Here is a 14,290-nt window from a genome sequence, read left to right as displayed (position 1 = left end):
TTCTACAATAATTATAAATAAATAAATATATATATATATATATATATATATATACACACACACACACACACACATGGACATATACATTTATATCTATAAAAAGCAAGCAAGAACGTGTGTGTGCTTATGACTTTTGTGGGAAAATCTAGTCCGATGGCAAAGCCGAGGCTTTGCTCGCGGACAGTCGCAAGATTTACCCGCAGGCGGCTTCTCCGATCAGGCATCGTAAGCCTTTATATAGGCGCCTATGTAGAGGAGCTGAACTCAGTTAACTCTTGCCCAACAGGAAAGAAATGTCATTTTAAAATATGCTTTTTTCTTAGCGCATATAGATGTTTTAAACATTTAAACAGCACAAATATTTTTCTTTAGGGCTAAGGGTAATATGTGTGCCCTTAGGGAATGCTTTTTTAGGGGAACAGTGACTTTTAACGCAAGCTCGCCAGTGTAAAACTGCCGGGGATGCGCAGCTCCGGCCGCAAGCTCATTCAGTTGCTGAATTGCGCAATGGCTTCCGATTTCGGATTGCGAATACGAATGCGCGAGCGACCTTATGATTTTGCTTGATAAATCAGGGCCAATGTCCTACAGAAGGAAAGACAACTGGCAACTATGAAATTATTTTAAACTACACCTTAACATAACAACTCAAACTATAAGGCACATTTTTAAAACTACTGTACTTCTCTAGTAAATTTAAGAAGAGGAATTTCTAACTTTCACCTGGAAGGATTAAATACCTTTGTTAACCATTTTCCACTAATGTTGTAGAACAACATATTTGTTCTTTATTTTATTTGTAATTTATGTTTTCAAATAATATGTGGCAATGTCTAGTTTGAGTTTGCTCTGGGTACAGAAATAATGCAGTAAAATAAAGAGTATGTGCATTGTCGGGGAAAATAATACATACAGGTTTTTAAAAAGGCTGCATTGTTCCTCCTTCTATAGCTGATTCTAAAAAAAAATTTCAAAATGCAAGCTTATTTATTCAGGCCCCATATTGAAGTTTCCCTTTAGCCCCCCCCCCCCCTTCTCTCTGATGGGGGCCCTACTGCCAATCTCCACAAATTAGTTAAGCCCTATTCATAGATGATGTATGTGATTGTTGTAATAAAGTTACATGGACAGGGCTTTTTTTTGTGTGTCACTACAATGATTTTTTTGAATGCCACATAAATACCTCTTCTATAATTTATCTTTGCTTGATTTAAATGGTAAGACCCAAACAGAATTTAGTTGTATATAGGACCAGATAAGACAATAGTTTATTTTTTTTTTTTGTAAAAAGTAAACATATTCCCACATCAGGCAGAGCATACCTTTCAACAGAACCAATAAATCAGGAAATGAAATAAAAAATATCTCCTGTGCACTCCATTGTACACCAGCCATGCTGACATTTTTTTTTTATTCAAAGCAGTTTGCACATTCCTAAGCCAGCTAAAAGTCATCTGCCTTATACTATTCACTTTTCTTCATGAGTAGGTCTGGGAAATACCTCACCTTTTCAGTTTAAGTTCAGACAATGCCCTATATTTGTTTTTGAATTGGTATACCTGGAGGCTGTAAATGCTGTAAACCTGAATGCAGGCAGTGCATAAAATGAAAAAGATCACTGTAGGAAGCAGCCTGCATATGTAATAACTATTTATAGCTACATCTATGTTTGTAGATCAATGAGGACAACACACAGAAAATAAGTTTTGAATACATTAACATTTATTAGATAATTTACATTCACCTGATTTTCATATGTATTTGAATATAATATTAACAATACAGTTTCATTTAGAGAGCTATCCTAGGTATGTCCAATACAACTGAACAGGACTGGAGGTAGGGCAGTGCTGAAACATAAAGCTTTTATGTAAACAAATATGTAGAGCATGATAATTTCAGGACCCTGACACAAATCAAAAAGAGAGACTCCCTAAAAGTTCCCAGGCATTATGGAGATATCCTAGTAATGTATTAAACAGATATCCCAAATTGTATGGGACAGTTAAGCTACGTACACACTTCCAATTATTATCGTTGTTAAACGAACGACGAACGATCCTGCACGATATCTACGAACGATCGTATAGCACCGATCCTGCACATACAGATAACGACACGATCGTTCGTAGATATTGTACACACAATAGATACGATCGTTTGAGCGATAGAGGGAGTGACGTGCACGACAGGAAGTGAACGAACGTTCGTTCGTCACGCATGCTCAGACCATGGACGATCAACGAACGATCGTACACACGAACGATGGTCAACGATCGTCGTCCAATCCGATCCGCCGGCCCGGTTGTTTCCTCGTTCGTCGGCGTCGTTGGTTACTTTTTTTTACGAACGATTTTTGCCCAATCGATCGTTCGTCGTTCGTTCGTCGTTCATTTTGAACGATAAAAATTGGAAGTGTGTACGCAGCTTTAGGTAAGTTCCAAATGTGTATTTCAACTGTCTATTTACTCTGTGCTGCTTATCTGAAGTTATCCATTAAGTTAAGGCAAGCAAACTTTCACTGTCAGCTTGTTAACCCATTTCTCAAGAATTTATGACTGTTCTATTTTTGTTATCTCAAAAGCTTTTTAAAGGAAAGAATGCCACAGTAGGTTGTGCACATGTGATCAAATGAAATGGGAACAATTTAATTCAGCAGTAATATCCACATTTGACCTGGCATGGGGGAGGGGGAATAGTACTTTATAAACAACATAGGTCACAATTTCTTCTGTTTTAATAAAAATCCCAACTAAAAGTGAAACTGGTTGTGCACATTTCTCCAAGAAACTGTCTTTAACCTTCTACTAGAGGCTCAAAAAGATAATGAAATTTAGTCTATGTTTGGGATGGTGGCAGAAACAGCAGTTGCCAACTGCATGGCCACCTTCACTGCTACTTTAATTTTTAAAGACCCAGTGTAATATTTCACAGCAGATGGCATCGAACCACTCAATGCCGTTCCCATTCATTCTCTACGGCCATTTGTGCTTGACACACCACATAAAGATTTCCAAAAATCCATATTATCCTTTGAGAGTGCTTTAAATTCTGGGGAAGCACAAAGAATATGTAATTCCCCCAAAGGATAATGCTTAGATAAAGTGCCTCTTTTATAAGCCTTTAGACTTAATGATCTAACGTTTAAACATAGTATAATCGAGGCCCCTTTGGAGTAAAAATTTTCCGGGCCGCATCCCAAATTTTACAGCCTACAAACAAATTTTTGGTTAGCTATCCAGATAATGGGACTTTAAAGGCCAAATAAGCGATTACTTCAAACATTGTTTAAAAATGTTTTTTAAAAACTGACTTTATTCCTATTCACATTTTAAAATACTTTACAAAATATATAAACATTAAAATATTATAACTATGGTATAGCCAAATGTCCGCCTGAGAGACAGGATACTCCTGTCTCTATCCTGTCTCTGGGGCGGACATTTGGCTATACCACAGGGTGGTAAAAGTGGCGTAAACTACATCCTGCAAAACGGTTTAATTAATTGATTGAATACCACCTGCTACATCATGAAGTTACTGCCTTGCTTCTCGTTTGTTCCTGCTGCATTCTAAGTAACATTCTTTGAGAGAAGTACCCATAAATGACAACTCACACTCAATAGAAATATCTCCTCCTCCTGAGGAGGCGGACTTAGATTCCGTAAACATGTAGAGTGGTTGGAATACCTCGCTTTAGAGGTTTCTAGAAGGAGATCTATAGTGGTGGTAATAATGCTTTTTTTTATATGTTTTGTAAAGTATTTTAATATGTGATTAAGAATAAAGTCAGTTTTCTAAAAAACGTTTTAAAACAATGTTTGAATTATTTGCTTGATTTGGCCTTTAAAGTCCTATGATAATAGGACTTTAGCTAACCTTTAGCTAACCAAAAATTTGTTTGTGATCTAACGTTCAAAGACCAGAACCAAAACAGAAAGATGCGAAGTGTGTGTAGAAAAGCAAATTCAACATGTGTTCACAGGCATTCAGAATGCAATACAAATGCTTCGTGTTTCTTCTGACTGTTTTACATCTTTTAGTGGTGCTGTATTAAAATTGCTATTGATTTATATTGAAAAGAAAAACAAATATTTCTTGGTATAAATTCAAAGATTCTGTGCTTTTTGTCCCCTTACATTATTACAGCATTATTGGATAATTTATAGCTTATCAGAGTTCAGCTTATATTAAGGATGGCTCCCATAAAGCTGAACACCTTTTTTGACAAAGCTGTCTTTGTTTACCTTACATGAGAAATGGAGAGACAAAAAACTGCTGTTCGTGTTGACCTGCAATATTACAGAATGGACAAATAAGCATCTTTTTACATTCTTCCTAACATAGTGTAAAATATTGGATAACCCAAAAGAGTGGGCTTACAGCAGCTGTTTTGTCTGTGTTGATTTTGTTAGAGAGCTGGCAATTCTGTTTAGGGAGAGATACATTTTTTATATTTATTTATTTATTTATTTATTTTTATTTTTTTAATTTTTTCATTGATTTATGTCATTCATGGCAATGCTTAAATTCCCACAGAGACTAACAATTAAAAATGAAAAAAAGTGGTAAATTAAGAAATGTGAGGGAGACTGCTATGTATAATATTATAATCTAAGACTACTATATACAATACTCTTAAGACTATTATAAATAATACTATAACCTTAGTATCTAAATAACCACTTTTATTTCCAACATTTCATTTTCACATATCAATAAAATTTATTAATAATAATTTCATATATAAATTTTTAATGCTTGATGTACATAGGTTGATTATTGATGGAGGGACAGAGGGCACATTAATTGGCATTATGTAAATCAAAATAAAGTGCAAAATAATATTATACCTAACAAAATCTATAGAACCAGCTTAAGAAATGTGCCACCTTGCTAGACCATTTCAGGATAGATAAAGAAGGCCTACCCGTGTATCACCAATATCACTTTGTGCTTTAGGAGTTATATAAAATAAATTATTTGGCCCTTCTTTTTGTTTTTCTAGTTGCTGAGGTTTCTCTGGGATTTCCAGCAGAACATGGAACAAAATAGGCCATCTGTAAAATGGTTCATTGAAACACAAGCACAATGGTTCATACAAAATGCAATCCCTGAATGGTTTCATGGTGTCATCACAAGGAAGTAAGAATTTCAATTTTTTTTATATTTCCTGTAATAGATGACTTTTTTTTTCCTTCAAAAATGAATGTGTATGAATGTGTATCCATACATGTTACTTTGAAGTGCAACCTGCTTTTCTGCTCCCAATTTCAGCTGATGGCCATGAAAGTTTTCTTTATGAAAAATAAATGCCTGAAAAATTTACCAAATGTTGATTTACTGAATTTAAAGGAATTCTTTCTGTTTGTGAAAGAGAAGGCAAGGCAATATTTTGTTTTATATTATCCCCCCAAAAATTGTTCCTATTCTGTTGTATTGAAAAACTGCTGGGAAACATTTTTAAACTGTTCCCAAATGTTCATAAATGCTTGAAAAGAAATACATTTATAATTGGCATTGGAGTTTTTTGCTGTTTTGCTGCAGATTTTCTGACACTGTATTGTAAAGAAAGTCTGTACCAAACTTTATGATTTTGGGTACCCAGACCCGAGCCCGAACCTTGCCGGAAAAGTTCGGGTTCGAGTTCGGTGTTCGGGCATTTACTAAAGCTTGTTGAAAGGCTGCAGGGCCTAGTAATGGCATGGCTGTGATTGGCCAGTGCTTTATGTGACCCAGCCTCTATAAAAGCTGGATCATGTGTAGCACCGTCCATCAGCTCTGAGTAGTGCAGGGACAGGAAACAGGCAGCTGAAGTGAGGGACAGTGTTAGGAATTTCATCTGGCTATTTGTTCTGTTGATGACCTATAGTGAATTTTTTGTGGGTGCTTTACACTAGCTTTGCACCGCTGACAAAGAAATATAATAATTAATCTGGCTATTAATTCTGTGGGTGACCTATAATGATCTTTTGTGGGTGCAATGCACCATCTTTGCACCCCTGACACAGAAATATAATAATTATTCTGGCTGGTAATTCTGTGGGTGACCTATAGCGATTTTTTTGTAGATGCAATCCACCATCTTTGTACCCCTGACACAAAAAATGCAATAGTTAATCTGTCTTTTAGTTCAGTGGGTGACATATTCCCATATTTTTTTGTGAGGTACACCTGCACTGCATACGTGACAGGGAAATTAATGTAGTTAATCTGTCTGTTAGTTCGGTGGGTAACATATTCTTGGTGTGAGGTACACCTGCACTGCAAACCTGACAGGGAAATAAATATAGGTATTCTGTCTGTTAGTTCTGTGGGTGAAATATACCCAATTTTTGTGTTAGGTACACCTGCATTGCATACCTGACAAGGAAAAAATGTAGTTAATCTGTTAGTTCGTGGGTGACATATACCCAAATTTTGTGTGAGGTACACCTGCACTGCATACGTGACAGGGAGAATAATATACCGTATTTTTCGCCCTATAAGACGCTCCGGAATATAAGATGCACCCAATTTTAAAGGAGGAAAATCTAGAAAAAAAAGATTCTGAAAGATTATTCCCCTTCTGATCACTCATGTGCCATTCATACCGGTATTCCCCTTCTGATCACTCATGTGCCATTCAAATTCCCTTTCTGATCACTCTATGCCTTTCAAATTCCCTTTCTGATCACTCTGTGTCATTCAAATTCCTTTCTGATCACTCTGTCATTCAGATTCCCCTTCTGATCACTCTGTGCCTTTTTTCCACTGTACGGCAGTTAGGACCGGGAACAGCAGGTGGCGCTGTGCCGGCTTCTTTCGCTCTGCTTTACAGACAGAAGACACGTGCTGCTGCCAGAGAGAAGAGGAGACAGACGCTGCTGCAGCCAGAGACACACGCAGGATCGGGTATCGGGTGAGTATATTATTTTAGTTATTTTATCACACCTTTGTCGTATAGGACGCACTAACTTTTCCCCCCCAGTTTTGGGGAAGAAAAAGTGCGACTTATACTGCAAAAAATACAGTAGTTAATCCATTTGTTAGTTTGGTGGGTGACCTCAAAGAATGAAGAGAGCATCAAATAAGGGAAGTGGCCCTGGTCGTGGTGCTGCTGGTGTTGGTGGAGCTCCTGTTGCAGGGAGAGGACGTGGTCGATCTATGCCAGCTACACGTCCAAATAAAATTATTTTATAGGCCTGAATACCAGTGTACGAATGGTGAGGCCAGAACAAGTTGAGGCGGTAGTAGATTGAGTGGCTGACAGTGCCTCCAGTTCCTTCACATTGTCCCCTGCTGAAAGCGCAGAGTTGGCTCCTGCAGCCCATGGGCATCTGTCTTTCACCTTACCCCCTTACAAATCAGCCAAGCAGTCTGAGCCCCAAGTCATGCAGCAGTCTCTTATGCTTTTAGATGACTCCGCTGGCAGGGTTTCCGTACGCCTTGCCAGTACGCCTGCTACTGCCCACCCATGGACTGAGCAGACGAAAGCCACCTCCAAGGAGTTCCCTGGCGTGGCAGTTCTTCAGACAATGTGCTGACGACAAGACGCGAGTGGTTTGCAACCACCTGCATGACCAATCATCTAAATGCAAAGCAAGAGCTGCAGTGGAGTAAACACCTCAAAAACCACGAAAGATCTCAGGCTCCTCCTGCTCCTTCTTCTGCTGCAGTTTCGGCCTCTTCCCCCCCACTGGAGTGACAGTGGCACCTGCCACCCGCAAACAGAGAATGTGGCAGCAAACGCCACCACCTCCGTCACCGTCACCAAGCATCTCCACACTGTCCCATGGAAGTGTTCAGCTGTCCATCTCCCAAACACTGGAGAGAAAGAGGAAGTACCCCCTACCCACCGACCCAGGGCGATCCCTGGCCCTGAATGCCAGAATTTCAAAATTCCTGGCCTTTGAAATGCTGTCATTCCGTCTGGTGGAGACGGAGACTTTTAAAAACCTTATGGCGGTGGCTGTCCCACAGTACATGGTTCCCAGCCACCACTACATTTCCAGGCGAGCCATCCCTGCCCTGCACAACCAAGTGGCCGACAAAATTAGGTGTGCACTGCGCAACGCCATCTGTGGCAAGGTCCACATAACCACCGATACGTGGACCAGTAAGCACGGGCAGGGACGTTTTATCTCCCTAACTGCACACTAGGTAAATGCAGTGGCGGCTGGACCTGAGGCGGATAGCAGTTTGGTGCAAGTCCTTCCGCCACCGAGGATTGCAGGACGTTTCTCTTTGCCTCCTACTCCGCTTCCTCCTCTACCACCTCCTCATCCGGTCAGCATAACACCTTCACCACCAACTTCAGCACAGTCAGGGGGAAACGACAGCAGGCTGTTTTGAAACTCATCTGTTTGGGGGAAAAACCCCACACCACGCAGGAGCTGTGGACGGGCATGGAACAACAGACCAATGAGTGGTTGGTGCCACTGAGCCTTAAGCCCGGCCTGGTGGTGTGCGATAACGGGAAAAATCTCGTAGCCGGTTTGATTCACATCCCTTGCCTGGTACATGTGCTGAATTTGGTGGTGCAGAGGTTCCTGAAAAATTACCCCCATATGTCAGAGCTGCTGCAGAAAGTGCAGGCCATCTGTGCGTACTTTCGGTGTTCTCACCCTGCTGCTGCTCGCCTGTCTGCGCTGCAGCGTAACTTCGGCTTTCCCGCTCACTGTCTCATATGCGACGTACCCACAAGGTGGAACTCCACCTTGCTAATGCTGGAGAGACTGTGCAAGCAGCAGCAGGCGATAGTGGAGTTTCAGCTGCAGAACGCACAGGTGAGTCACTCTGCGGAAAAGCACCAATGATTGGACCTCCATGTGGGATGTGTGTGCCATGTCGCGCTGTTTCGGGTACACCACCAACATGGCCAGTGCCGATGACGCCGTCCTCAGCATTACTATCCCACTTCTATGTCTCCTTAATAAAACACTTCGGCCGATGATGGAAGAGGAAGTGGCACAGGAGGAAGAGGAGAAGGAATAGGGATCAATTCCATGGTTATCAGGCCATTCACAAGTGGCTCGGAGGGTGGGTTCCTGCACCAGAGGCCATGTACACAACTGTCCAGCCAGTGCACAGCTTTGGAGGATGAGGAGGATGATGAGGAGGAGGAACCGTGTTCACAGCAGGGTGGCACCCAAAGCAGCTCATGGGCATCACTGGAGCATGGCTGGGGGGATACAGAGGACGCAGATGATACACCTCCCACAGAGGACAGCTTGTTGTTGCCTCTGGGCAGCCTGGCACACACGAACGACTACATGCTGCAGTGCCTGCGCAACGACCGCCGAGTTGTCCACATTCTAACCAGTGCTGATTACTGGTTGGCCACCCTGCTGGATCCCCACTACAAGGACAACGTGCCATCTTTAATTCCGTCACTGGAGCGTGATGGGAAGATGCGCGAGTACAAGCGCACGCTGGTAGACGTGCTGCTGATGGCATTCCCACCTGACAGCGGGGGCTCAGTGGAAGCACAAGCCGAAGGCAGAGGAAGAAGTCGCCAACGCAGCTGGGGTACTGCCAGCACCTCAGAAGGGAGGGTTCGCATGGCCGAAATGTGGAAAAGCTTTGTCAGCACGTTACAACAACCAGCACCATCAGCTGATACGGAACGTCTTAGCAGGAGGCAGCATTTCAGCAACATGGTGGAACAGTACGTGTGCACACGGCTACACGTACTGACTGATGGGTCATGGTGGAACAGTACGTGTGCACACGCCTACACGTACTGACTGATGGGTCTGCCCCATTCAACTTCTGGGTCTCCATATTGCGCACATGGCCTGAGCTTGCTCTTTACGTCTTGGAGGTGCTGGCTTCCCTGCGGCCAGTGTATTGTACGAACGTCTGTTTAGCACCTCAGGGGGGGTAATCACAGACAAGCGCAGCTGCCTGTCCACAAGCTCACGTTCATTAAAACAAACCAGGCATGGATCCCACAGGACTTGTCCGTACCTTCTGCTGAATATACAAGAATACCGGCCGCACCCAGCCATTGTTATACTCCAGCGCACTTTCTCTTTGCATTCTCTTTTCTATTTCCCAATGTTTTGGGGTCTTCCCAAATTTATAAAAATAAAAAATAAAGGAAAAAAAATAAAAAAACATCAAAAACAGTGTTGGCTACCTCCTCCACCACCGCTTCTACCTACACCGCCACGTCCACCGCCTCCTCAACCTCCTACTCCACTTTGACCTCCGCCTCCTAGTTCAAGATTGTTATTTTTCAATTTTTTTCTATTTTATGTTATTTTATGTAATTTCCCCTAACCACATTTGATTACAGGGCAATTGTCCTGCTCTTACCCCAATTTTGCTTCCTTTTGCAGCCCTCTAGCCCTTATTATGACTATTTTACAGGCATTTTAGTGAACCAAAGTTCAGGTCCCATAGACTTCAATGAGGTTCAGGATCGGAGTCAAATTTGGGTCCCGAACCCGAACTTTGAGCCGAAATTCAGCCGAACCTAGAGAACCCGAACTTCCAGATGTTCGCTCATCCCTAATAGGCAACAATTAACATTACATAACTTGTCAAAAGATTGTTGTGGTATACTTTATTTTCTGTATTCTCCAGTTTATGGATGAAATGAAGTTGGCTGCTGTAGTTGATTAGGCATATCTACTGATCTGCAACTATTTATGCCTAAATCAAAGACTCTCTGGGTCCAGTGAGAAATTTGTATTAGGCCTGTCACCCAGGATCATTCTGGAGGCAAATATTTCAATCCACCTACTTTCTCTCCTTGTGACATAAGTTATCAGGACAAGTGTGCTACATGATGCACACAACAAGTCACAGAAAGCCTTATTTGTTACGATTATGCAAGATTATACTTGAACAATCATATTGTGCACAATTCTGTACATGCTCTAACAATACGATCGTTCAAATATAATCCACCAACAGTGTCCACACGCTAGATACAATCGTTTGAACGATGCAGGAAATGACATGTAAAGGAGAAAGTGTACCGCAGAAACATGCACGATCACTAAACGACTGTACACACGATAGATAGTGAACGATCGTCGGCCAATCAGATCCGCCGTGGCGGTCGTTCATTTCCAACGACAATCCTCGTTCGTCGGCGTCGTTGGTCACTTTTTTTTAGAACAATTTTTGGCCAATCGGTTGTGCGTCGGTCGTTCATCTGTCGTTTCTAATGATAATGATTGGATGTGTGTACGTCGTTCATCTGTCGTTTCTAACGATAATGATTGGATGTGTGTACGCAGCTTTAGTCTCGACTGTTTCCCTAGAGTTTAACCTGAGGCTTTTAAAGCCCATGTTTGAATTCCCCATGCATCCCAATGGGCTAATCTACACCAGGACGTTTCCTTCAGGCACATTTTAGAGCTTTATCTTAAACGTTGCTTGCAACGTTTAAAAAATTAAACGCAAGATAAATGCGAGAAAACACATCCAATAAACTCAATGGAGGCTTTTACAAGCGTTTTTAAGCTTTTTATGAAAGCTTCTATTGAAAACAATGGGGGCTTTAAAAAGGAGAATCCCAGATCATCACCGCCCCACCCTGGGGAATGAGTACAGGGGTACATAAAACCCCTTACCCATTCCCTGAAAGGGTTAAAATATATGTAAAAAATAGGACGAAGCTTTAATGTTAAATTATTTTATTAAATGTGTGTGTGTTTGTGTAACCAAACTTTTTTTTTTCAGGTTATCCCAATGACAGGATGATTCCCAGGGCTGCAATCCTGACAAGAGCACAGCCCTGGAACTCCTCCTGACAGTGAGGGATCGGAGGGCACTAGGGGATAAATGAGGACAAGGCTCTCCATTCACCTCTAGTGCTCTGTGATTGGCATGTCCTGTATCTATGACACGTACTACAGCTCCTCCAGGGCTGCGGGAGCAATCAGGGGAGCAGAGTTGTCAGCATAGCAGAGCTCTGCTGACTGCTATGCTCCCTGATTGGCTGAGGATAGGGAAATCCTGATGATGCTTGAGCTGTCATCAGGGTTTTCTATTTCTCAGCCAATCACAAGGAACTAGAGATGAATGGGCACAAGGCTCCCCATTCAAGTCTAGTGCTGAATGGCTGAGAAATGTAATTTCCTCATTTAACCCCTAGTGCCCGGGGATCCCTCACTGTCAGGAGAAGTCCCATAGCTGTGCTCATGTCATGATTGCAGCCAAAGGAATCATCCTGTCATTGGGATAACCTGAAAGGGTTAAAAGTAAAACTTTTATAAACACTTATGTAAAATCGCAGCAAATAGCAGCAATTTGCGGTAAACCACGTCATAGGCGTGTATAAAAGTTTTTCAGAGTTTTAAAGTTAAGCTTTAAAACTCTTGTAAAAGTGTATAAAAACACATACAAATGTGGTAGGAGCATGTATATGCGTTTTTAAAACCGTTCATGTAGACCCAGCCTTAAAGAGGACCTGACACATCAACATTAAAGAGCACCTGTCACATGAATAATAAAAAGCACCTGTCACATAAATATTGTGACAGGTGTTTTTTAATATTGATGTGACAGGTTCTCTTTAATATTCATGTGACAGGTCCCCTTTAATATTCATATGACAGGTTCCCTTTACTATTCATGTGACAGGTGCTCCTTAATATTCATGTGATAGGTGCTTTTTAATATTCATGTGAGAGGTCCCCTTTATTATTCATGTGACAGGTCCCGTCTAATATTTATGTGACAGGCACTCTTTAATATTCATGTGACAGGTACTCTTTATTATTCATGTGACAGGTCCCTTTTAATATTCATGTGACAAGTCCCCTTTATTATTCATGTGACCAGTCCCCTTTATTATTTATGTGACAGGTACTCTTTAACATTCATGTGACAGGTCCCCTTTAATATTCATGTGACAGGTCCCCTTTAATTTTCATGTGACAGGTATTCTTTAATATTCATGTGACAGGTCCCCTTTATTATTCATGTGACAGGTACCCTTTATTATTCATGTGACAGGTCCCTTTTAATATTCATGTGACAGGTCCCCTTTACTATTCATGTGACAGGTATTCTTTAATATTTATGTGGCAAGTCCCCTTTATTATTTATGTGACAGGTACTCTTTAACATTCATGTGACAGGTACTCTTTAATATTTATGTGACAGGTACTCTTTATTACTCAGGTGAAAGGTCCCCTTTAATATTCATGTGACAGGTGGCCTTTAATATACATGTGATGGGTCCCCTTTACTATTCATGTGACAGGTCCTCTTTATTGTTCATGTGACAGGACCCCTTTAATATTCATGTGACAGGTCCCCTTTAATATTCATGTAACAGGTATTCTTTAATATTCATGTGACAGGTCCCCTTTAATTTTCATGTGACAGGTCCCCTTTAATATTCATGTGACAAGTATTCTTTATTATTCATGTGACAGGTCCCCTTTAATATTCATGTGACATGTATTCTTTATTATTCATGTGACAGGTCCACTTTTTTATTCACGTGACAGGTCCTCTTTAATATTCATTTGACAGGTCCCCTTCATTATTCATGTGACAGGTCCCCTTTAATATTCATATGACAGATACTCTTTAATATTCATGTGACAGTTCCAATTTAATATTCATGTGAAAGGTATTCTTTAATGTTCATGCGAAAGGTATTCTTTAATATTCATGTGACAGGTCCCCTTTATTATTCATGTGACAGGTCCCCTTTAATATTAATTTGACAGTTCCACTTTATTATTCATGTGACAGGTATTCTTTAATATTCATGTGACAGGTCCCCTTTATTATTCATGTGACAGGTTCTCCTTAATATTCATGTCACAAGTCCCCTTTAATATTCATGTGACAGGTATTCTTTATTATTCATGTGACAGATCCCCTTGATTATTCATGTGACAGGTACTCTTTAATAGTCATGTGACAGATCCCCTTTAATATTCTTTTGACAGGTATTCTCTATTAATCATGTGACAGGTCCCCTTTAATATTCATGTAACATGTATTCTTTATTATTCGTGTGACAGGTCCCCTTTATTATGTGACAGGTTCCCTTTAATACTCATTTGACAGGTCCCCTTTGTTATTCATGTGACAGATCCCCTTTATTATTCATCTGATAGGTATCCTTTAATATTCATGTGACAGGTCTCCATTAATATTCATGTGACAGGTCCTCTTTATTATTCATGTGACAGGTCCCCTTTAATATTTATGTGACAGGTCCCCTTTAATATTATTGTGACAGTTCCCCTTTAATATTCATGTGACAGCTATTCTTTAATGTTCATGTGACAGGTCCCCTTTATTATTCATGTGACAGGTGCTCTTTAAT

The 14,290-nt window shown here is 40.9% G+C and overlaps 1 protein-coding gene across 1 annotated transcript in view; it reads left to right on the top strand.

Annotated features, from left to right (window-relative positions):
• The first annotated feature begins 5,023 nt into the window (after positions 1-5,023).
• HSH2D (hematopoietic SH2 domain containing) overlaps positions 5,024-14,290 on the top strand; it is a 29,773-nt gene continuing 20,506 nt past the window's right edge. Inside the window, exon 1 of the mRNA XM_072404892.1 lies at positions 5,024-5,145. Coding sequence (XP_072260993.1) covers positions 5,042-5,145 — 104 coding nt within the window. The 5' untranslated portion in view covers positions 5,024-5,041. The remainder of the gene's footprint in view (positions 5,146-14,290) is intronic.

Source organism: Pyxicephalus adspersus, chromosome 3 (genome assembly GCF_032062135.1).
Source record: "Pyxicephalus adspersus chromosome 3, UCB_Pads_2.0, whole genome shotgun sequence".
In the NCBI taxonomy this organism is placed as follows: Eukaryota; Metazoa; Chordata; class Amphibia; order Anura; family Pyxicephalidae; genus Pyxicephalus; species Pyxicephalus adspersus.
This window is presented reverse-complemented; position numbering and strand designations above follow the sequence as displayed.